The 25,859-nt window shown below is 49.4% G+C and overlaps 1 protein-coding gene across 1 annotated transcript; it reads right to left on the reverse strand.

Moving 5' to 3' along the window:
* LOC139394390 (leucine-rich repeat-containing protein 28-like) lies at nt 1–25,859 on the reverse strand. The gene is made up of 11 exons (XM_071142444.1): nt 25,452–25,859; nt 25,143–25,281; nt 24,800–24,893; nt 23,550–23,590; nt 22,921–22,958; nt 19,991–20,128; nt 18,718–18,924; nt 11,485–11,587; nt 10,095–10,279; nt 2,813–2,972; nt 1–1,507 (listed from the first exon to the last, which is right to left on the reverse strand). The coding sequence occupies exons 2-11, from the start codon at nt 25,214–25,216 to the stop codon at nt 1,438–1,440; spliced, it is 1,110 nt and encodes a 369-aa protein (XP_070998545.1). The 5' UTR covers nt 25,217–25,281; nt 25,452–25,859; the 3' UTR covers nt 1–1,437.

Consider the following 25,859-nt stretch of genomic DNA (forward strand, 5'->3'; position numbering starts at 1 on the left):
TCCCAGTCTCTCAGTCCGTCTAGCCAAGACAGAGAGTCTGCTGCATGGACCTACAGCCGGGATTGGCAAGTCTGGTCCGGTAGGGCCCAAACACTTCTGTTATGAGCTTCAGTTCCTTTGGTTTTCAGCTAAAGAACTCAAGCGTTGCTTTGAGTCACAATCAAACTGAATGGAAACAAAGTTTGTTTTAAATCCTTCATAAACATTCAGGTTACCAGACTGTTTCAGACGTTAACCTTTTTTTGCAAAATAAAAAATATTTTACCCTCAAAGACCAATTTTGTAAAGTTTAAAGACTTGTCAGAGGTCTGAGAGTCTGCTGTGTCTACAGGAAAAGAAACGCCCAATAACTAATGTGTCTATTATCTTGTCAAAGTCCTGCAGGCTGGAGTGGGGGGGCAACACACCTACCAGTATTACATATTTAGAACAGGTTTAGAACAAATATCATGCGATACGGCCAAACTGACATTCTTCAAACACTTTTTGTCAACCAGTGTCATGTAAAAATCCATAGAAATGATCAGAATAGATTCTCCTCTACAAAGACAAAAACACTCGGCACTTCTTGTTATTGTGATGCGTCTGTCAGGTGGACGTTTGGCTGGTGAACAGAGCAGCTAGTTCACACCAGTAAATACCGACACGCTCTGAGTTGTTGCTGGAACAAACTGAAACCAGAAACAAACCATTAGTAGAATGATGCTGTATTTAGAGATGTTAGTCGTTGGACAGTAGATGATATGTCAAGATGTGGATTATTAATACCAATATTGTCCGTCTTTCAATTGGACCGTCCATGCCCATTACAGACTGCTGGACTGGTCACAGGCTGCTGAGGCTCTGCATGTCCTCATGAGACCTTCAGTTCCTCATGTCCACCAGTCCAGAGGCTATGCATGTCCTCCTGAGACCTTCAGTTCCTCATGTCCACCAGTCCAGAGGCTATGCATGTCCTCCTGAGACCTTCAGTTCCTCATGTCCACCAGTCCAGAGGCTATGCATGTCCTCCTGAGACCTTCAGTTCCTCATGTCCACCAGTCCAGAGGCTATGCATGTCCTCCTGAGACCTTCAGTTCCTCATGTCCACCAGTCCAGAGGCTATGCATGTCCTCCTGAGATGGTCAGTTCCTCATGTCCACCAGTCCAGAGGCTATGCATGTCCTCCTGAGATGGTCAGTTCCTCATGTCCACCAGTCCAGAGGCTATGCATGTCCTTCTGAGATGGTCAGTTCCTCATGTCCACCAGTCCAGAGGCTATGCATGTTCTCCTGAGATGGTCAGTTCCTCATGTCCACCAGTCCAGAGGCTATGCAAGTCCTCCTGAGACGTTCAGGACTCCCACAGTCCTTCATCCATCCTTCATTCATTCATCCAGGAGACCAGAAGAGGAGATGATGACCGAAGGGGAGAGGAAGAGGTGGAGGCACCATGATGTCATTGCTGCAGATCAAATGTCTGAACACACTGACTGGAACAGCAGTAGGCCACGAAACTCACTGTGGTTCTGGATACGGAGACAGTGAGAGAGAGTGTGAGAGGAAAGAGCAGAGAGAGACAGAGAGAGAGAGCACAGAGAGAGTGTGAGAGGAAAGAGCAGAGAGACAGAGAGAGAGAGAGAGACAGTGAGAGTGTTAGAGGAAAGAGCAGAGAGAGAGAGCAGAGAGAGAGAGAGAGCACAGAGAGAGAGCACAGAGAGAGAGAGAGCACAGAGAGAGAGAGAGAGAGAGAGAGAGCACAGAGAGAGAGAGAGAGAGAGAGAGCACAGAGAGAGAGAGAGAGCACATAGAGAGAGAGAGAGCACAGAGAGAGAGAGAGAGCACAGAGAGAGTGTGAGAGGAAAGAGCAGAGAGAGACAGAGAGAGACAGTGAGAGTGTGAGAGGAAAGAGCAGAGAGAGAGAGAGAGCAGCGAGAGAGCAGAGAGAGAGAGGAAAGAGCAGAGAGACAGAGAGAGAGAGAGAGAGAGAGAGAGAGAGAGAGAGAGAGAGAGAGGAAAGAGCAGAGAGATTGAAGAGAGGGAGAGCAGGGTAGGGCAGAGAGAGAGAGAGCGAGAGAGAGAGAGGAAAGAGCAGAGAGAGAGGAAAGAGCAGAGAGAGAGAGAGAGGAAAGAGCAGAGAGAGAGGAAAGAGCAGAGAGAGAGAGAGAGGAAATAGCACAGAGAGAGAGAGACAGAGAGAGAGCAGGGTAGGGCAGGGAGAGAGGAGAGAGAGAGAGAGAGAGGAAAGAGCAGAGAGATTGAAGAGAGGGAGAGCAGGGTAGGACAGAGAGAGAGGAGAGGGACTATTAGAGGGACTGGAGTAAAGTAGTGGTCCTATGAGACCTTCAGGTTTAGGGTCAGGGGTGGTTAGGGGTCAGGGGTGGTTAGGGGTCAGGGGTGGTTAGGGGTCAGGGGTGGTTAGGGGTCAGGGGTGGTTAGGGGTCAGGGGTGGTTGGGGTCAGGGGTGGTTAGGGGTCAGGGGTGGTTAGGGGTCAGGGGTGGCTAGGGTCAGTTGGGGTCAAGGGTTGTTAGTTTCAGGGGTGGTTGGGGTCAGGGGTGGTTAGGGGTCAGGGGTGGTTAGGGGTCATGGGTAGTTGGGGGTCAGGGGTGGTTAGGGGTCAGGGGTGGTTAGGGGTCAGGGGTGGTTAGGGGTCAGTTGGGGTCAAGGGTCATTCGTTTCAGGGGTGGTTGGGGTCAGGGGTGTTTAGGGGTCAGGGGTGGTTAGGGGTCAGGGGTGGTTAGGGGTCAGTTGGGGTCAAGGGTCGTTCGTTTCAGGGGTGGTTGGGGTCAGGGGTGGTTGGGGGTCAGGCGTGGTTGGGGTCAGGGTTAGCTACCTGCGGTGTACCTCAGCCAGAGCGGTCTCTCTGAGAGGGAACAGTTTGGGGTAGATGATGGTAAACATGGGCTGACTGCAGCGGTGACAATGTCCCAGGGGGCATTGGAGCAGGTCCAGAAGGCTTCTGGGTAACAGGAAGGGGGGCAGCAGACTCCGCTCTGAGAGACCAACAGGGAGAGAGAGAGAGGATAAAGAGAGGAGGAATATATTGACTGATTTTCCTCTATTTCTCCATTAAGGTTCTCTTTAACCACCTGGGACAGAGGGAGATTTAATGTCACATCATTATGACCAGGGGTCCCACCATTCTCTTTAACCACCTGGGACAGAGGGAGATTTAATGTCACATCATTATGACCAGGGGCCCCACCATTCTCTTTAACCACCTGGGACAGAGGGAGATTTAATGTCACATCATTATGACCAGGGGCCCCACCATTCTCTTTAACCACCTGGGACAGAGGGAGATTTAATGTCACATCATTATGACCAGGGGTCCCACCATTCTCTTTAACCACCTGGGACAGAGGGAGATTTAATGTCACATCATTATGACCAGGGGCCCCACCATTCTCTTTAACCACCTGGGACAGAGGGAGATTTAATGTCACATCATTATGACCAGGTGCCCCACCATTCTCTTTAACCACCTGGGACAGAGGGAGATTTAATGTCACATCATTATGACCAGGGGCCCCACCATTCTCTTTAACCACCTGGGACAGAGGGAGATTTAATGTCACATCATTATGACCAGGGGTCCCACCATTCTCTTTAACCACCTGGGACAGAGGGAGATTTAATGTCACATCATTATGACCAGGGGCCCCACCATTCTCTTTAACCACCTGGGACAGAGGGAGATTTAATGTCACATCATTATGACCAGGGGCCCCTCCATTCTCTTTAACCACCTCGGACAGAGGGAGATTTAATGTCACATCATTATGACCAGGGGCCCCACCATTCTCTTTAACCACCTGGGACAGAGGGAGATTTAATGTCACATCATTATGACCAGGGGTCCCACCATTCTCTTTAACCACCTGGGACAGAGGGAGATTTAATGTCACATCATTATGACCAGGGGCCCCACCATTCTCTTTAACCACCTGGGACAGAGGGAGATTTAATGTCACATCATTATGACCAGGGGTCCCACCATTCTCTTTAACCACCTGGGACAGAGGGAGATTTAATGTCACATCATTATGACCAGGGGCCCCACCATTCTCTTTAACCACCTGGGACAGAGAGGGAGATTTAATGTCACATCATTATGACCAGGGGCCCCACCATTCTCTTTAACCACCTGGGACAGAGGGATATTTAATGTCACATCATTATGACCAGGGGCCCCACCATTCTCTTTAACCACCTGGGACAGAGGGAGATATGATGTCACATCATTATGACCGTTACACCATCAACCATTCAATGTGCTAGACCATCCAGTCATTCAACTTTAACCTTAAAGTTGAAAAAATAATGACAGTGGCATTGTTGTAGTCAGACAGACCACAGCAGTAGCAGGATGCCTGGGGGTTAGTGACAGACCACAGCAGGGTGCCTGGGGTTAGTGACAGACCACAGCAGGATGCCTGGGGTTAGTGACAGACCACAGCAGGATGCCTGGGATTAGTGACAGACCACAGCAGGGTGCCTGGGGGTTAGTGACAGACCACAGCAGTAGCAGGAGGCCTGGGGTTAGTGACAGAGCACAGCAGTAGCAGGATGCCTGGGGGTTAGTGACAGACCACAGCAGTAGCAGGATGCCTGGGGGTTAGTGACACACCACAGCAGTAGCAGGATGCCTGAGGTTAGTGACAGACCACAGCAGTAGCAGGATGCCTGGGGTTAGTGACAGACCACAGCAGGATGTCTGGGGGTTAGTGACAGACCACAGCAGGATGCCTGGGGGTTAGTGACAGACCACAGCAGGATGCCTGGGGTTAGTGACAGACCACAGCAGTAGCAGGAGGCCTGGGGTTAGTGACAGACCACAGCAGTAACAGGAGGCCTGGGGTTAGTGACAGACCACAGCAGTAGCAGGATGCCTGGGGGTTAGTGACAGACCACAGCAGGATGCCTGGGGGTTAGTGACAGACCACAGCAGGATGCCGGGGGTTAGTGACAGACCACAGCAGGATGCCTGGGGGTTAGTGACAGACCACAGCAGGATGCCTGGGGGTTAGTGACAGACCACAGCAGTAGCAGGATGCCTGGGGGTTAGTGACAGACCACAGCAGTAGCAGGATGCCTGGGGTTAGTGACAGACCACAGCAGTAGCAGGATGCCTGGGGTTAGTGACAGACCACAGCAGGATGCCTGGGGGTTAGTGACAGACCACAGCAGTAGCAGGAGGCCTGGGGTTAGTGACAGACCACAGCAGTAGCAGGATGCCTGGGGGTTAGTGACAGACCACAGCAGGATGCCTGGGGGTTAGTGACAGACCACAGCAGGATGCCGGGGGTTAGTGACAGACCACAGCAGGATGCCTGGGGGTTAGTGACAGACCACAGCAGTAGCAGGATGCCTGGGGGTTAGTGACAGACCACAGCAATAGCAGGATGCCTGGGGTTAGTGACAGACCAGAGCAATAGCAGGATGCCTGGGGGTTAGTGACAGACCACAGCATGATGCCTGGGGGTTAGTGACAGACCACAGCAGTAGCAGGATGCCTGGGTGTTGGTGACAGCCACAGCAGGATGCCTTGGGGATTGGTGACAAACCACAGCAGGAAGCCTGGGGGTTGGTGACAGACCACAGCAGGATGCCTGGGGGTTAGTGACAGACCACAGCAGGATGCCTGGGGGTTAGTGACAGACCACAGCAGGATGCCTGGGGGTTAGTGACAGACCACAGCAGGATGCCTGGGGGTTAGTGACAGACCACAGCAGGATGCCTGGGGGTTAGTGACAGATCACAGCAGTAGCAGGATGCCTGGAATTAGTGACAGACCACAGCAGGATGTCTGGGGGTTAGTGACAGACCACAGCAGGATGTCTGGGGGTTCGTGACAGACCACAGCAGTAGCAGGATGCCTGGGGGTTAGTGACAGACCACAGGTGGATGCCTGGGGGTTAGTGACATACCACAGCAGTAGCAGGATGCCTGTGGGTTAGTGACATACCACAGCAGTAGCAGGATGCCTGGGGGTTAGTGACAGACCACAGCAGGATGCCTGGGGTTAGTGACAGACCACAGCAGTAGCAGGATGCCTGGGGTTAGTGACAGACCACAGCAGTAGCAGGAGGCCTGGGGTTAGTGACAGACCACAGCAGTAGCAGGATGCCTGGGGGTTAGTGACAGACCACAGCAGTAGCAGGATGCCTGGGGTTAGTGACAGACCACAGCAGTAGCAGGATGCCTGGGGTTAGTGACAGACCACAGCAGGATGCCTGGGGGTTAGTGACAGACCATAGCAGTAGCAGGAGGCCTGGGGTTAGTGACAGACCACAGCAGTAGCAGGATGCCTGGGGGTTAGTGACAGACCACAGCAGGATGCCTGGGGGTTAGTGACAGACCACAGCAGGATGCCGGGGGTTAGTGACAGACCACAGCAGGATGCCTGGGGGTTAGTGACAGACCACAGCAGGATGCCTGGGGGTTAGTGACAGACCACAGCAGTAGCAGGATGCCTGGGGGTTAGTGACAGACCACAGCAGTAGCAGGATGCCTGGGGTTAGTGACAGACCAGAGCAATAGCAGGATGCCTGGGGGTTAGTGACAGACCACAGCATGATGCCTGGGGGTTAGTGACAGACCACAGCAGTAGCAGGATGCCTGGGTGTTGGTGACAGCCACAGCAGGATGCCTTGGGGATTGGTGACAAACCACAGCAGGAAGCCTGGGGGTTGGTGACAGACCACAGCAGGATGCCTGGGGGTTAGTGACAGACCACAGCAGGATGCCTGGGGGTTAGTGACAGACCACAGCAGGATGCCTGGGGGTTAGTGACAGACCACAGCAGGATGCCTGGGGGTTAGTGACAGACCACAGCAGGATGCCTGGGGGTTAGTGACAGATCACAGCAGTAGCAGGATGCCTGGAATTAGTGACAGACCACAGCAGGATGTCTGGGGGTTAGTGACAGACCACAGCAGGATGTCTGGGGGTTCGTGACAGACCACAGCAGTAGCAGGATGCCTGGGGGTTAGTGACAGACCACAGGTGGATGCCTGGGGGTTAGTGACATACCACAGCAGTAGCAGGATGCCTGTGGGTTAGTGACATACCACAGCAGTAGCAGGATGCCTGGGGGTTAGTGTCAGACCACAGCAGGATGCCTGGGGTTAGTGACAGACCACAGCAGTAGCAGGATGCCTGGGGTTAGTGACAGACCACAGCAGTAGCAGGATGCCTGGGGTTAGTGACAGACCACAGCAGTAGCAGGATGCCTGGGGGTTAGTGACAGACCACAGCAGGATGCCTGGGCGTTAGTGACAGACCACAGCAGGATGCCTGGGGTTAGTGACAGACCACAGCAGGATGCCTGGGGTTAGTGACAGACCACAGCAGGATGCCTGGGGGTTAGTGACAGACCACAGCAGTAGCAGGATGCCTGGGGGTTCGTGACAGACCACAGCAGTAGCAGGATGCCTGGGGGTTAGTGACAGACCACAGCAGGATGCCTGGGCGTTAGTGACAGACCACAGCAGGATGCCTGGGGTTAGTGACAGACCACAGCAGGATGCCTGGGGTTAGTGACAGACCACAGCAGGATGCCTGGGGGTTAGTGACAGACCACAGCAGTAGCAGGATGCCTGGGGGTTCGTGACAGACCACAGCAGGATGCATGGGGGTTAGTGACAGACCACAGCAGGATGCCTGGGGGTTAGTGACAGACCACAGCAGGATGCCTGGGGGTTCCTGACAGACCACAGCAGTAGCAGGATGCCTGGGGGTTAGTGACAGACCACAGCAGTAGCAGGATGCCTGGGGGTTAGTGACAGACCACAGCAGGATGCCTGGGGGTTACTGACAGACCACAGCAGTAGCAGAATGCCTGGGGGTTAGTGACAGACCACAGCAGTAGCTGGATGCCTGGGGTTAGTGACAGACCACAGCAGTAGCAGGATGCCTGGGGGTTACTGACAGACCACAGCAGGATGCATGGGGGTTAGTGACAGACCACAGCAGGATGCATGGGGGTTAGTGACAGACCACAGCAGGATGCCTGGGGGTTAGTGACAGACCACAGCAGGATGCCTGGGGGTTCCTGACAGACCACAGCAGTAGCAGGATGCCTGGGGTTAGTGACAGACCACAGCAGTAGCAGGATGCCTGGGGTTAGTGACAGACCACAGCAGTAGCAGGATGCCTGGGGTTAGTGACAGACCACAGCAGTAGCAGGATGCCTGGGGTTAGTGACAGACCACAGCAGTAGCAGGATGCCTGGGGTTGGTGACAGACCACAGCAGGATGCCTGGGGGTTAGTGACAGACCATAGCAGTAGCAGGATGCCTGGGGGTTAGTGACAGACCACAGCAGGATGCCTGGGGGTTACTGACAGACCACAGCAGTAGCAGAATGCCTGGGGGTTAGTGACAGACCACAGCAGTAGCTGGATGCCTGGGGTTAGTGACTGACCACAGCAGTAGCAGGATGCCTGGGGGTTACTGACAGACCACAGCAGTAGCAGAATGCCTGTGGGTTAGTGACAGACCACAGCAGTAGCTGGATGCCTGGGGCTATTGACAGACCACAGCAGTAGCAGAATGCCTGGGGGTTAGTGACAGACCACAGCAGTAGCTGGATGCCTGGGGTTAGTGACAGACCACAGCAGGATGCCTGGGGGTTAGTGACAGACCACATCAGTAGCTGGATGCCTGGGGTTGCAGTGATGTGAAAGAATGGCGCCGGAGGGGATAACCAGAAGCCATGGATTACAAAGCAACATCCACACTGAGCTAAAGGCTAGAGCTGACGCTTTAAAGGAGCAGGACACAAATCTGGACACTTATAAGAAATCCCGCTATGCCCTCCGACGAACCATCAATCCAGCAAAGTGTCAATACTGGACTAGGATGGAATCCTACTACACCGGCATTGATGCTTGTTGGATGTGGCAGGGCTTGCAAACTATCATGGATTACAAAGGGAAACCCAGCCAAGAGCTGCCCAGTGACGCAAACTAACTAACTAACTAAATGCCTTCTGTGCTCGCTTTGAGGCAACACTGAATCATGCATGAGAGCACAAGCTGTTCCGGACGACCGTGTGATCATGCTCCATGTATCCGATTCCGTATCCGATGTGAGCATAATTTCAGTGTGTAATGTATCTATTCTGAGTGTGAAAGTACTATGTGTCTCCCCCCAAATGGCACCCTATTCTCTAAAAAGCAGTCCACTATATAGGAAATAAGGAGCCATTTGGGGCAGAGACCATATTCTATATTATCCCAGAGCTGATGAACTCTTCATTGTCTTTACATTCATCCCCATCAGGATGGAATCTGCTCAATGTCATATTAGAATGCTTCAAATGTTCCGTAGCTGAATTTGGCGTTCCCCCAGGCTCGGTGCTAAGACCCCTATAATTATTCTCCCAGCTGTACAGCATCTCTATGGTGTGATGAATTAAAGGACACCATGTCTCTATGGTGTGATGAATTAAAGGACACTTCATGTCTCTATGGTATGATGAATTAAAGGAAACCATGTCTCTATGGTGTGATGAATTAAAGGACACTTCATGTCTCTATGGTGGGATGAATTAAAGGACACTTAATGTCTCTATGGTGGGATGAATTAAAGGACACTTCATGTCTCTATGGTGGGATGAATTAAAGGACACTTCATGTCTCTATGGTGTGATGAATTAAAGGACACCATGTCTCTATGGTGGGATGAATTAAAGGACACTTCATGTCTCTATGGTGGGATGAATTAAAGGACACTTCATGTCTCTATGGTGGGATGAATTAAAGGACACCATGTCTCTATGGTGTGATGAATTAAAGGACACCATGTCTCTATGGTGTGATGAATTAAAGGACACCATGTCTCTATGGTGGGATGAATTAAAGGACACTTCATGTCTCTATGGTGGGATGAATTAAAGGACACCATGTCTCTATGGTGTGATGAATTAAAGGACACTTCATGTCTCTATGGTGTGATGAATTAAAGGACACCATGTCTCTATGGTGTGATGAATTAAAGGACACTTCATGTCTCTATGGTGGGATGAATTAAACGACACTTCATGTCCTGAAATATCAGAAGACCCAAGAGGATCTGTGTGTGTGTAGCTGTATCCGTGTCTCTCCTCACCTCTGATTGGCTGTCGCCCGTACATGCTGTGCAGGGCCCTCATGGCGAGCTCCTCCAGGGGGCCCACTCGCTCCGTCTCTGAGCCTATAGCTTTCACCTCAGCAGGCAAAGGGAGAGACACATCTCCCAGAGACAGAGACAGAGGCTGGGGCACCCGGTCAGACACCTGCCCTGGCAGACCACACCTGGAGAGAGACATAGAGATAGACAGACAGACAGGTTAGACAGACCACACCTGGAGAGAGACAGAGAGAGACAGACAGGTTAGACAGACCACACATGGAGAGAGACAGAGAGAGAGACAGACAGAGAGACATACAGACAGGTTAGACAGACCACACATGGAGAGAGACAGAGAGAGAGAGACAGACAGAGAGACATACAGACAGGTTAGACAGACCACACCTGGAGAGAGACAGAGAGAGACAGACAGGTTAGACAGACCACACCTGGAGAGAGACAGAGAGAGACAGACAGGTTAGACAGACCACACATGGAGAGAGACAGAGAGAGAGACAGACAGAGAGACATACAGACAGGTTAGACAGACCACACCTGGAGAGAGACAGAGAGAGACAGACAGGTTAGACAGACCACACCTGGAGAGAGACAGAGAGAGACAGACAGGTTAGACAGACCACACATGGAGAGAGACAGAGAGAGAGAGACAGACAGAGAGACATACAGACAGGTTAGACAGACCACACCTGGAGAGAGACAGAGAGAGAGACAGACAGAGAGACATACAGACAGGTTAGACAGACAGACGTCAATGTGTGAGACTCAAATCCAAATTCTGCTATAATACATTAATAGACATAGATTTATCCAATTAAGAAAAAGGTCAGTAAGCAATGAAATGCTAAAGAAATGATATTCATCCACAAAGAAGCTGAGGAAAGGGATGGAGATGTGTCCTTATCTGCTGCAGCCAATCACCTTGTACAGATATAAGGGTTAGGGGCTGTCCTTATCCGCTGCAGCCAATCACCTTGTACAGATATAAGGGTTAGGGGCTGTCCTTATCCGCTGCAGCCAATCACCTTGTACAGATATAAGGGTTAGGGGCTGTCCTTATCCGCTGCAGCCAATCACCTTGTACAGATATAAGGGTTAGGGGCTGTCCTTATCCGCTGCAGCCAATCACCTTGTACAGATATAAGGGTTAGGGGCTGTCCTTATCCGCTGCAGCCAATCACCTTGTACAGATATAAGGGTTAGGGGCTGTCCTTATCCGCTGCAGCCAATCACCTTGTACAGATATAAGGGTTAGGGGCTGTCCTTATCCGCTGCAGCCAATCACCTTGTACAGATATAAGGGTTAGGGGCTGTCCTTACCCGCTGCAGCCAATCACCTTGTACAGATATAAGGGTTAGGGGCTGTCCTTACCCGCTGCAGCCAATCACCTTGTTGTACAGGTATGAAGGAAGGCCTTTGAGGTGGACGTTGTTGTCAACAAACACAAACTGCAGCTCTCTGGAACGACCCAAATCTGGAACACACCCCCACAATATTATCAGACACCCCCACAATATTATCAGACACCCCCACAATATTATCAGACACCCCCACAATATTATCAGACACCCCCACAATATTATCAGACAGGCACCCCCACAATATTATCAGACACCCCCACAATATTATCAGTCACCCCCACAATATTATCAGACACCCCCACAATATTATCAGTCACCCCCACAATATTATCAGACACCCCCACAATATTATCAGACACCCCCACAATATTATCAGGCACCCCCACAATATTATCAGACACCCCCACAATATTATCAGACACCCCCACAATATTATCAGACACCCCCACAATATTATCAGACACCCCCACAATATTATCAGACAGGCACCCCCACAATATTATCAGACACCCCCACAATATTATCAGACAGGCACCCCCACAATATTATCAGACACCCCCACAATATTATCAGACAGGCACCCCCACAATATTATCAGACACCCCCACAATATTATCAGACAGGCACCCCCACAATATTATCAGACAGGCACCCCCACAATATTATCAGACACCCCCACAATATTATCAGACAGGCACCCCCACAATATTATCAGACACCCCCACAATATTATCAGACAGGCACCCTCACAATATTATCAGACAGGCACCACCACAATATTATCAGTCACCCCCACAATATTATCAGACAGGCACCCCCACAATATTATCAGACAGGCACCCCCACAATATTATCAGACAGGCACCCTCACAATATTATCAGACACCCCCACAATATTATCAGACACCCCCACAATATTATCAGACAGGCACCCCCACAATATTATCAGTCACCCCCACAATATTATCAGACAGGCACCCTCACAATATTATCAGACAGGCACCCCCACAATATTATCAGACACCCCCACAATATTATCAGACACCCCCACAATATTATCAGACACCCCCACAATATTATCAGACACCCCCACAATATTATCAGACACCCCCACAATATTATCAGACAGGCACCCTCACAATATTATCAGACACCCCCACAATATTATCAGACACCCCCACAATATTATCAGACAGGCACCCTCACAATATTATCAGACACCCCCACAATATTATCAGACAGGCACCCTCACAATATTATCAGACAGGCACCCCCACAATATTATCAGACAGGCACCCTCACAATATTATCAGACAGGCACCCTCACAATATTATCAGACAGGCACCCTCACAATATTATCAGACAGGCACCCCCACAATATTATCAGACAGGCACCCTCACAATATTATCAGACAGGCACCCCCACAATATTATCAGACACCCCCACAATATTATCAGACAGTCACCCCCACAATATTATCAGACAGGAACATCTATCATTATCAGACAGTCACACCTATCAGACAGTCACATCTATCAGACAGGCACATCAGAGAGGCACATCTATCAGACAGGCACATCTATCATTATCAGACAGTCACATCTATCAGACAGGCACATCTATCAGACAGGCACATCTATCAGACATGCACATCTATCAGACATGCACATCTACCATTTATCAGACAGGCACATCTATCAGACAGGCACATCTATCATCTATCAGACAGGCACAACTATCAGACAGGCACATCTATCATCTATCAGACAGGCACATCTATCAGACAGGCACATCTATCAGACAGGCACATCTATCAGACAGGCACATCTATCAGACAGGCACATCTATCATATATCAGACAGGCCTCTGTAATCCCTGACTGGTCTAACTACTACAGTGGCACATGGTAGGGCCATGGGAGAGCCACGCGCCCCTACACCTGAGCTAGGACTAGCCCAGTAAAACACACAGCCTCCCTGGCTGTCTGCCCATACCTCCCTGGCTGGCTGGCTGATGACTGAGCTCTGGCCAAGCAAAACATACAGTGTGAGCAGGTGGGTCTGGACAGGGGTGATGTTGTGGATGTTTGTCTGGAGATAGGGCTGTGGGCAGGTGGGTCTGGACAGGGGTGATGTTGTGGATGTTTGTCTGGAGATAGAGCTGTGGGCAGGTGGGTCTGGACAGGGGTGATGTTGTGGATGTTTGTCTGGAGATAGGGCTGTGGGCAGGTGGGTCTGGACAGGGGTGATGTTGTGGATGTTTGTCTGGAGATAGGGCTGTGGGCAGGTGGGTCTGGACAGGGGTGATGTTGTGGATGTTTGTCTGGAGATAGGGCTGTGGGCAGGTGGGTCTGGACAGGGGTGATGTTGTGGATGTTTGTCTGGAGATAGGGCTGTGGGCAGGTGGGTCTGGACAGGGGTGATGTTGTGGATGTTTGTCTGGAGATAGGGCTGTGGGCAGGTGGGTCTGGACAGGGGTGATGTTGTGGATGTTTGTCTGGAGATAGGGCTGTGGGCAGGTGGGTCTGGACAGGGGTGATGTTGTGGATGTTTGTCTGTGTCTGTATGTTGTTATTTGTATGTGGATGTTTTGTATTGTTAAAACTGGATACTATATAATCGGTTACTTTTGATTTCCAATAGGGAAAACAGTCTAATATAGGATTCTGATGAGGTGATACAACATCCAATAGGAATGTGAGAATCATATAGGGTCCAATAGGATTCTGATGAGGTGATACAACATCCAATAGGAATGTGAGAATCATATAGGGTCCAATAGGATTCTGATAGATGTGATACAACATCCAACAGGAATGTGAGAATCATATAGGGTCCAATAGGATTCTGATAGAGGTGATACAACATCCAATAGGAATGTGAGAATCATATAGGGTCCAATAGGATTCTGATAGATGTGATACAACATCCAACAGGAATGTGAGAATCATATAGGGTCCAATAGGATTCTGATAGAGGTGATACAACATCCAATAGGAATGTGAGAATCATATAGGGTCCAATAGGATTCTGATAGAGGTGTTACAACATCCAATAGGAATGTGAGAATCATATAGGGTCCAATAGGATTCTGATAGAGGTGATACAACATCCAATAGGAATGTGAGAATCATATAGGGTCCAATAGGATTCTGATAGAGGTGATACAACATCCAATAGGAATGTGAGAATCATATATTTATTTATTTTTTTATTTCACCTTTATTTAACCAGGTAGGCTAGTTGAGAACAAGTTCTCATTTGCAACTGCGACCTGGCCAAGATAAGGCATAGCAGTGTGAACAGACAACACAGAGTTACACATGGAGTAAACTATTAACAAGTCAATAACACAGTAGAAAAAAAGGGGAGTCTATATATACATTGTGTGCAAAAGGCATGAGAAGGTAGGCAAATAATTACAATTATGCAGATTAACACTGGAGTGATAAATGATCAGATGGTTATGTACAGGTAGAGATATTGGTGTGCAAAAGAGCAGAAAAATAAAAATAAATAAATAAAAACAGTATGGGGATGAGGTAGGTGAAAATGGGTGGGCTATTTACCAATAGACTATGTACAGCTGCAGCGATCGGTTAGCTGCTCGGATAGCAGATGTTTAAAGTTGGTGAGGGAGATAAAAGTCTCCAACTTCAGCGATTTTTGCAATTCGTTCCAGTCACAGGCAGCAGAGAACTGGAACGAAAGGCGGCCAAATGAGGTGTTGGCTTTAGGGATGATCAGTGAGATACACCTGCTGGAGCGCGTGCTACGGATGGGTGTTGCCATCGTAACCAGTGAGCTGAGATAAGGCGGAGCTTTACCTAGCATGGACTTGTAGATGACCTGGAGCCAGTGGGTCTGGCGACGAATATGTAGCGAGGGCCAGCCGACTAGAGCATACAAGTCGCAGTGGTGGGTGGTATAAGGTGCTTTAGTGACAAAACGGATGGCACTGTGATAAACTGCATCCAGTTTGCTGAGTAGAGTGTTGGAAGCAATTTTGTAGATGACGTCGCCGAAGTCGAGGATCGGTAGGATAGTCAGTTTTACTAGGGTAAGTTTGGCGGCGTGAGTGAAGGAGGCTTTGTTGCGGAATAGAAAGCCGACTCTTGATTTGATTTTCGATTGGAGATGTTTGATATGGGTCTGGAAGGAGAGTTTAGAGTCTAGCCAGACACCTAGGTACTTATAGATGTCCACATATTCAAGGTCGGAACCATCCAGGGTGGTGATGCTGGTCAGGCGTGCGGGTGCAGGCAGCGAACGGTTGAAAAGCATGCATTTGGTTTTACTAGCGTTTAAGAGCAGTTGGAGGCCACGGAAGGAGTGCTGTATGGCATTGAAGCTCGTTTGGAGGTTAGATAGCACAGTGTCCAAGGACGGGCCGGAAGTATATAGAATGGTGTCGTCTGCGTAGAGGTGGATCAGGGAATCGCCCGCAGCATGAGAAACATCATTGATATATACAGAGAAAAGAGTCGGCCCGAGAATTGAACCCTGTGGCACCCCCATAGAGACTGCCAGAGGACCGGACAGCATGCCCTCCGATTTGACACACTGAACTCTGTCTGCAAAGTAATTGGTGAACCAGGCAAGGCAGTCATCCGAAAAACCGAGGCTACTGAGTCTGCCGATAAGAATACGGTGATTGACAGAGTCGAAAGCCTTGGCAAGGTCTATGAAGACGGCTGCACAGTACTGTCTTTTATCGATGGCGGTTATGATATCGTTTAGTACCTTGAGCGTGGCTGAGGTACACCCGTGACCGGCTCGGAAACCAGATTGCACAGCGGAGAAGGTACGGTGGGATTCAAGATGGTCAGTGACCTGTTTGTTGACTTGGCTTTCGAAGACCTTAGATAGGCAGGGCAGGATGGATATAGGTCTGTAACAGTTTGGGTCCAGGGTGTCGCCCCCTTTGAAGAGGGGGATGACTGCGGCAGCTTTCCAATCCTTGGGGATCTCAGACGATATGAAAGAGAGGTTGAACAGGCTGGTAATAGGGGTTGCGACAATGGCGGCGGATAGTTTCAGGAATAGAGGGTCCAGATTGTCCAGCCCAGCTGATTTGTACGGGTCCAGGTTTTGCAGCTCTTTCAGGACATCTGCTATCTGGATTTGGGTAAAGGAGAACCTGGAGAGGCTTGGGCGAGTAGCTGCGGGGGGGGGGAGCTGTTGTCCGAGGTTGGAGTAGCCAGGCGGAAGGCATGGCCAGCCGTTGAGAAATGCTTGTTGAAGTTTTCGATAATCATGGATTTATCGGTGGTGACCATGTTACCTAGTCTCAGTGCAGTGGGCAGCTGGGAGGAGGTGCTCTTGTTCTCCATGGACTTCACAGTGTCCCAGAACTTTTTGGAGTTGGAGCTACAGGATGCAAACTTCTGCCTGAAGAAGTTGGCTTTAGCTTTCCTGACTGACTGTGTGTATTGGTTCCTGACTTCCCTGAACAGTTGCATATCGCGGGGACTATTCGATGTTAGCGCAGTCCGCCACAGGATGTTTTTGTGCTGGTCGAGGGCAGTCAGGTCTGGAGTGAACCAGGGGCTATATCTGTTCTTAGTTCTGCATTTTTTGAACGGAGCATGCTTATCTAAAATGGTGAGGAAGTTACTTTTAAAGAAAGACCAGGCATCCTCAACTGACGGGATGAGGTCAATGTCCTTCCAGGATACCCGGGCCAGGTCGATTAGAAAGGCCTGCTCACAGAAGTGTTTTAGGGAGCGTTTGACAGTGATGAGGGGTGGTCGTTTGACTGCGGCTCCGTAGCGGATACAGGCAATGAGGCAGTGATCGCTGAGATCCTGGTTGTAGACAGCGGAGGTGTATTTGGAGGGCCAGTTGGTCAGGATGACGTCAATGAGGGTGCCCTTGTTTACAGAGTTAGGGTTGTACCTGGTGGGTTCCTTGATGATTTGAGTGAGATTGAGGGCATCTAGCTTAGATTGTAGGACTGCCGGGGTGTTAAGCATATCCCAGTTTAGGTCACCTAACAGAACAAACTCTGAAGCTAGATGGGGGGCGATCAATTCACAAATGGTGTCCAGGGCACAGCTGGGAGCTGAGGGGGGTCGGTAGCAGGCGGCAACAGTGAGAGACTTATTTCTGGAGAGAGTAATTTTCAAAATTAGTAGTTCGAACTGTTTGGGTATGGACCTGGAGAGTATGACATTACTTTGCAGGCTATCTCTGCAGTAGACTGCAACTCCTCCCCCTTTGGCAGTTCTATCTTGACGGAAGATGTTATAGTTGGGTATGGAAATCTCAGAATTTTTGGTGGCCTTCCTGAGCCAGGATTCAGACACGGCAAGGACATCAGGGTTAGCAGAGTGTGCTAGAGCAGTGAGTAAGACACACTTAGGGAGGAGGCTTCTGATGTTGACATGCATGAAACCAAGGCTTTTTCGATCACAGAAGTCAACAAATGAGGGTGCCTGGGGACATGCAGGGCCTGGGTTTACCTCCACATCACCCGCGGAACAGAGAAGGAGTAGTATGAGGGTGCGGCTGAAGGCTATCAAAACTGGTCGCCTAGGGCGTTGGGGACAGAGAATAAGAGGAGCAGGTTTCTGGGCATGGTAGAATATATTCAGGGCATAATGCGCAAACAGGGGTATGGTGGGGTGCGGGTACAGCGGAGGTAAGCCCAGGCACTGGGTGATGATGAGAGAGGTTGTATCTCTGGACATGCTGGTTGTAATATAGGGTCCAATAGGATTCTGATAGATGTGATACAACATCCAATAGGAATGTGAGAATCATATAGGGTCCAATAGGATTCTGATAGATGTGATACAACATCCAATAGAAATGTGAGAATCATATAGGGTCCAATAGGATTCTGATAACCAACTCACCTCTCTACCCCTAGGTTAGTATGGGGTCAGAGTTCACCACAGCCTCAACCAGCTCAGTATGGCTGTTAACCAACTCACCTCTCTACCCCTAGGTTAACAGCCATACTGAGCTGGTTGAGGCTATGGTGAACTCTGACCCCATACTAACCTAGGGGTAGACAGGTGAGTTGGTTAACAGCCATACTGAGCTGGTTGAGGCTGTGGTGAACTCTGACCCCATACTAACCTAGGGGTAGAGAGGTGAGTTGGTTAACAGCCATACTGAGCTGGTTGAGGATGTGGTGAACTCTGACCCCATACTAACCTAGGGGTAGAGAGGTGAGTTGGTTAGCAGCATTACTGAGTTGGTTGAGGCTGTGGTGACCTCTGACCCCATACTAACCTAGGGGTAGAGAGGTGAGTTGGTTAGCAGCCATACTGAGCTCGTTGAGGCTGTGGAGCTGGCAGAGCTGTCTTGGGAAGCTGGTCAGGTTGTTCCTGTCAGCAGTGAGACACTGGAGAGACAGACACTGGTGCAGCCGCTCTGGGAGACACACCAACACATTCCTACTGACATCCAGGGTCTCTAGGTCACACAGGGCTCCAATCTCTGTGTGAGAGAGAAATGAAAGAGGTCACATAGGGCTCCAATCTCAGTTAGGAGACAGAGAGAGAGAGAGAGAGAGAGAGAGAGAGAGAGAGAGCGACAGAGACAGAGAGAGACAGAGAGAGAGAGAGACACACAGAGATGTTCATTATCTATGCATAGTGAAATTTACCCCTACCTACATGTGCAAATGACCTCAAACTGTACCCCCGCACATTGACTCTGTACCGGTACACCCTGTATATAGCCTCCACATTGACTCTGTACCGGTAACCCCTGTATATAGCCTCCACATTGACTCTGTACTGGTAGCCCCTGTATATAGCCTCCACATTGACTCTGTACCGGTACACCCTGTATATAGCCTCCTGTATATAGCCTCCACATTGACTCTGTACCGGTACCCCCTGTATATAGCCTCCACATTGACTCTGTACCGGTACCCCCTGTATATAGCCTCCACATTGACTCTGTACCGGTACCCCCTGTATATAGCCTCCACATTGACTCTGTACCGGTACCCCCTGTATATAGCCTCCACATTGACTCTGTACCGGTGCCCCCTGTATATAGCCTCCACATTGACTCTGTACCGGTACCCCCTGTATATAGCCTCCACATTGACTCTGTACCGGTGCCCCCTGTATATAGCCTCCACATTGACTCTGTACCGGTACCCCCTGTATATAGCCTCCACATTGCCTCTGTACCGGTACCCCTTGTATATAGCCTCCACATTGACTCGGTACCGGTACCCCCTGTATATAGCCTCCATATTGACTCTGTACCGGTACCCCCTGTATATAGCCTCCACATTGACTCTGTACCGGTACCCCCTGTATATAGCCTCCACATTGACTCTGTACCGGTACCCCCTGTATATAGCCTCCACATTGACTCTGTACTGGTACCCCCTGTATATAGTCTCCACATTGACTCTGTACCAGTACCCCCTGTATATAGTCTCCACATTGACTCGGTACCGGTACCTAGAGGCAGGTATTTCAGCTGGTTGTTGGCCAGTCTTACCTGGAGGCAGGTATTTCAGCTGGTTGTTGGTCAGTCTTACCTGGAGGCAGGTATTTCAGCTGGTTGTTGGCCAGTCTCAGGTGTCGTAAGGACCTCAGCCTGCCGATCTCTGGACAGATGACTTGCAGAGCGTTGTCACTCAGGTCTAAAGACTGCAGCCTGGACAGGTTACCTATAGCTGAGGACAGGAAGGTTACCTATAGCTGAGGACAGGACAGTTTACCTATAGCTGAGGACAGGACAGGTTACCTATAGCTGAGGACAGGACAGGTTACCTATAGCTGAGGACAGGACAGGTTACCTATAGCTGAGGACAGGACATGTTACCTATAGCTGAGGACAGGACAGGTTACCTATAGCAGAGGACAGGTTACCTATAGCTGAGGACAGGACAGGTTACCTATAGCTGAGGACAGGTTACCTATAGCTGAGGACAGGTTACCTATAGCTGAGGACAGGACAGGTTACCTATAGCTGAGGACAGGACAGGTTACCTATAGCTGAGGACAAGACAGGTTACATATAGCTGAGGACAAGACAGCTTACCTATAGCTGAGGACAGGTTACCTATAGCTGAGGACAGGTTACCTATAGCTGAGGACAGGTTACCTATAGCTGAGGACAGGTTACCTATAGCTGAGAACAGGACAGCTTACCTATAGCTGAGGACAAGACAGCTTACCTATAGCTGAGGACAAGACAGCTTACCTATAGCTGAGGACAAGACAGCTTACCTATAGCTGAGGACAAGACAGGTTACCTATAGCTGAGGACAAGACAGGTTACCTATAGCTGAGGACAAGACAGGTTACCTATAGCTGAGGACAAGACAGGTTACCTATAGCTGAGGACAAGACAGGTTACCTATAGCTGAGGACAGGACAGCTTAACTAAAGCTGAGGACAAGACAGCTTACCTATAGCTGAGGACAGCTTACCTATAGCTGAGGACAGGTTACCTATAGCTGAGGACAGGTTACCTATAGCTGAGGACAGGTTACCTATAGCTGAGGACAGGTTACCTATAGCTGAGGACAGGTTACCTATAGCTGAGGACAAGACAGGTTACCTATAGCTGAGGACAAGACAGGTTACCTATAGCTGAGGACAGGACAGGTTACCTATAGCTGAGGACAGGACAGGTTACCTATAGCTGAGGACAAGACAGGTTACCTATAGCTGAGGACAAGACAGGTTACCTATAGCTGAGGACAAGACAGGTTACCTATAGCTGAGGACAAGACAGGTTACCTATAGCTGAGGACAAGACAGGTTACCTATCACCGAGGACAGGTTACCTATAGCTGAGGACAGATTACCTATAGCTGAGGACAGGTTACCTATCGCTGAGGACAGGTCACGTATAGCTGAGGACAGGTTACCTATAGCTGAGGACAGGCATCTTAAAGGTGATGTTTACACTACCATACTATATAAGATAGAACCTCCTCAATGGTAACTGGTTATCAGTAACTCAGAAAACATTATACAGTCAGATACTTGGCTTCAATACAACTGTTTGTTTACTGTGTAAACCTTCAAATGACAACACTGGTTGGAATACCTGTATGTGTATTTATTATGGATCCCCATTAGTTCCTGTTGCCAAGGCAGCAGATACTCTTCCTGGGGATTATTGTGGATCCCCACTAGTTCCTGTCAAGGCAGCAGCTACTCTTCCTGGGGATTATTGTGGATCCCCACTAGTTCCTGCCAAGGCAGCAGCTACTCTTCCTGGGGTTTATTATGGATCTCCATTAGTTCCTGTCAAGGCAGCAGCTACTCTTCCTGGGGTTTATTATGGATCCCCATTAGTTCCTGCCAAGGCAGCAGCTACTCTTCCTAGGGTTTATTATGGATCCCCATTAGTTCCTGCCAAGGCAGCAGCAACTCTTCCTGGGGTTTATTATGGATCCCCATTAGTTCCTGTCAAGGCAGCAGCTACTCTTCCTGGGGTTTATTATGGATCCCCATTAGTTCCTGCCAAGGCAGCAGCTACTCTTCCTGGGGTTTATTATGATCCCCATTAGTTCCTGCCAAGGCAGCAGCTACTCTTCCTGGGGTTTATTATGGATCCCCATTAGTTCCTGCCAAGGCAGCAGCTACTCTTCCTGGGGTTTATTATGGATCCCCATTAGTTCCTGCCAAGGCAGCAGCAACTCTTCCTGGGGTTTATTATGGATCCCCATTAGTTCCTGCCAAGGCAGCAGCTACTCTTCCTAGGGTTTATTATGGATCCCCATTAGTTCCTGCCAAGGCAGCAGCTACTCTTCCTGGGGTTTATTATGGATCCCCACTAGTTCCTGCCAAGGCAGCAGCTACTCTTCCTGGGGTTTGTTATGGTTCCCCATTAGTTCCTGACAAGGCAGCAGCTACTCTTCCTGGGGTTTGTTGTGGTTCCCCATTAGTTCCTGCCAAGGCAGCAGCTACTCTTCCTGGGGTTTGTTGTGGTTCCCCATTAGTTCCTGCCAAGGCAGCAGCTACTCTTCCTGGGGTTTATTATGGATCCCCATTAATTCCTGCCAAGGCAGCAGCTACTCTTCCTGGGGTTTATTATGGTTCCCCATTAGTTCCTGCCAAGGCAGCAGTTACTCTTCCAGCAAAATGAAGGCTTAAATTGCTTTTATTTTTTTAAACCTTACATTTCACAACACATGAAGTGTGTTCCCTTGGACCACTCTACTACAACATATCTAAAATACAAAATCTGTGTGTACGTGTGTGTATAGTGCCTATGTTTTGGTGTGATTGTATGCACATGTCTGTGCCTGTGTTTGTGTTGCTTCACAGTCCCTGCTGTTCAATAAGGTGCATTGTTTTATATGATTCTACTGCTGCATCAGTTACTTGATGTGGAATAGAGTTCCATGTAGTCATGGCTCTATGTAGTACTGACAAGGTGTTGAATGTAAGTAACTCAGTATAATAGTATCAGCCTCTACTAAATGACTGAAGATCATTGAGAAATCACCTTCAGGAACACAGGTTATATTGTTGGAATGCAGATACCTTGAAGAGACAAAGAGCAATGACACTTTAAAAGATTGACAAGTGTCAACAAGTAAAAAGTACCAAACATGTGAAAGACCACAACGGTTGATTACTTTCCCAGAATATAATGCATCTGTAACTGTAGTGCCATCTAGTGGACGCATGCAAACTGCTGGTCCAACAGTTCCTATGCATTCCTGCCCGATGTCTTTCCTACAGTAAGAAAATATGCTTTTATACACTTGGAGCTCTATTAAGTTGGGGCACTTCTATACTTACAGATCTATTAAATAGGGGCGCTTCTATACTTACAGCTCTATTAAATAGGGGAGCTTCTATACTTACAGCTCTATTAAGTTGGGGAGCTTCTATACTTACAGATCTATTAAGTTGGGGCGCTTCTATACTTACAGCTCTATTAAATTGGGGAGCTTCTATACTTAAAGCTCTATTAAGTTGGGGAGCTTCTATACTTACAGCTCTATTAAGTTGGGGAGCTTCTATACTTACAGCTCTATTAAGTTGGGGAGCTTCTATAATTACAGATCTATTAAATAGGGGAGCTTCTATACTTACAGATCTATTAAGTTGGGGAGCTTCTATACTTACAGCTCTATTAAGTTGGGGAGCTTCTGTGCTAGATTATCGGGCTGCAGAAAGGAGAGAAAGCATATTTTTAGAACACAGACCACAATCAAATTATAGAAAACTGACATCACTAAGAGCCAGGCTACAGAATGAGAGTTACCACACATAAATACTGGATCTAAACTATGCCGGACAGACACCTAGCTCTGGTCCAAGGTGTTACGTAACAGCCTGGTCCAGAGACCACACCAGTCCGTACCAGCGTGGTGAGAGAGTTCTGGACCAGAGACCCCACCAGTCCGTACCAGCGTGGTGAGAGAGTTCTGGACCAGAGACCCCACCAGTCCGTACCAGAGTGGTGAGAGAGTTCTGGACCAGAGACCCCACCAGTCCGTACCAGCGTGGTGAGAGAGTTCTGGACCAGAGACCCCATCAGTCCGTACCAGCGTGGTGAGAGAGTTCTGGACCAGAGACCCCACCAAGCCGTACCAGCGTGGTGAGAGAGTTCTGGACCAGAGACCCCACCAAGCCGTACCAGCGTGGTGAGAGTGTTCTGGACCAGAGACCCCACCAGTCCGTACCAGCGTGGTGAGAGAGTTCTGGACCAGAGACCCCAACAGTCCGTACCAGCGTGGTGAGAGTGTTCTGGACCAGAGACCCCACCAAGCCGTACCAGCGTGGTGAGAGAGTTCTGGACCAGAGACCCCACCAGTCCGTACCAGCGTGGTGAGAGAGTTCTGGACCAGAGACCCCACCAGTCCGTACCAGCGTGGTGAGAGAGTTCTGGACCAGAGACCCCACCAGTCCGTACCAGCGTGGTGAGAGAGTTCTGGACCAGAGACCCCACCAGTCCGTACCAGCGTGGTGAGAGAGTTCTGGACCAGAGACCCCACCAGTCCGTACCAGCGTGGTGAGAGAGTTCTGGACCAGAGACTCCACCAGTCCGTACCAGCGTGGTGAGAGAGTTCTGGACCAGAGACCCCACCAGTCCGTACCAGCGTGGTGAGAGAGTTCTGGACCAGAGACTCCACCAGTCCGTACCAGCGTGGTGAGAGAGTTCTGGACCAGAGACCCCACCAGTCCGTACCAGCGTGGTGAGAGAGTTCTGGACCAGAGACCCCACCAGTCCGTACCAGCGTGGTGAGAGAGTTCTGGACCAGAGACCCCACCAGTCCGTACCAGCGTGGTGAGAGAGTTCTGGACCAGAGAACCCACCAGTCCGTACCAGCGTGGTGAGAGAGTTCTGGACCAGAGACCCCACCAGTCCGTACCAGCGTGGTGAGTGAGTTCCTCTTCATATAAAGCCTCTGTAGGAACTGTAGTCCTTCATCTTTCAGCAGCTCGACCGGAAAGTTGTTCAGGTTCCTGTAGTTGAGGAACAGGTTGAATCAAGGCTAGCACATATAACTTACATTTAACACATAGTAACATGCCTTAATAAAACACACCTGTAGTTGAGGAACAGGTTGAATCAAGGATAGCACATATAACTTACATTTAACACATAGTAACATGCCTTAATAAAACACACCTGTAGTTGAGGAACAGGTTGAATCAAGGATAGCACATATAACTTACATTTAACACATAGTAACATGCCTTAATAAAACACACCTGTAGTTGAGGAACAGGTTCTTGTGACGCTCCTGCTTGGCCATGCAGATCGCCTCCTGCAGCTCAGACGCCATGGCAACAAGGAAGCACCGTCACTTCCTGTACCTTTCCTGGTCTTCTATCTGAACCACCGCTACACCTTAAAGAGGAAAATAAACAGGAAAACAACGCAGAGATGTTCCCATAATCAGACTGGGACCACGATGCATTGGCAAAGTATAACGCCTACGTGTGCAATAGTTAGATACAATAAAACAATGTTTTATTCATAAATCAGACATACAGCTTGGTTGAATGTCCAAAACATACCTTAGGAAAGATGCTAGCTAGCTAGTAACGTTAGCTAGTTCTACCAGCAGTATCTTCGGTCCTACTGTACTGTAACTTGCGAGCTAACGTTAGCATAACAGTAACGTTGTTATATGCCATGCAGAGCAAGCTAACGTTAGCTGCGAGCACTTGGGTCTTCCTTGGCAATGTGTGCAAAACAAACAGTTAACTTATGTAACTAGCTAGCTAGCCATGTATGGACAATTAAAACCAACATTATCAAACGTTTCAAAACAGTAGCTGGCTTCTTTGAAAGCACATCTCCAAGTGAACTGCTTATTCATGTCAAACTGTTAGCTTCGCTACTTCCTTTACCTTTTTGCAGAAGCAATGTTTGTAAAGCCTAACGTCCCTGTGGGCACGTCTTGATATTTTATCAACAGACGT

This window comes from Oncorhynchus clarkii, unplaced genomic scaffold (assembly GCF_045791955.1).
Source record: "Oncorhynchus clarkii lewisi isolate Uvic-CL-2024 unplaced genomic scaffold, UVic_Ocla_1.0 unplaced_contig_2050_pilon_pilon, whole genome shotgun sequence".
NCBI lineage: Eukaryota > Metazoa > Chordata > Actinopteri > Salmoniformes > Salmonidae > Oncorhynchus > Oncorhynchus clarkii.

What these genes read in the sequence shown, in the direction of transcription:
- LOC139394390 (XM_071142444.1), bottom strand. Translation starts at nt 25,216, where the DNA reads ATGGCGTCTGAGCTGCAGGAGGCGATCTGCATGGCCAAGCAGGAGCGT. An exon ending in AACCTGTTCCTCAACTACAG is followed by an intron (nt 24,894 to 25,142) that starts GTGTGTTTTATT and finishes CCTCAACTACAG; the next exon opens with GAACCTGAACAACTTTCCGG. An exon ending in CTGGCTGAGGTACACCGCAG is followed by an intron (nt 1,508 to 2,812) that starts GTAGCTAACCCT and finishes CTCCGTATCCAG; the next exon opens with AACCACAGTGAGTTTCGTGG.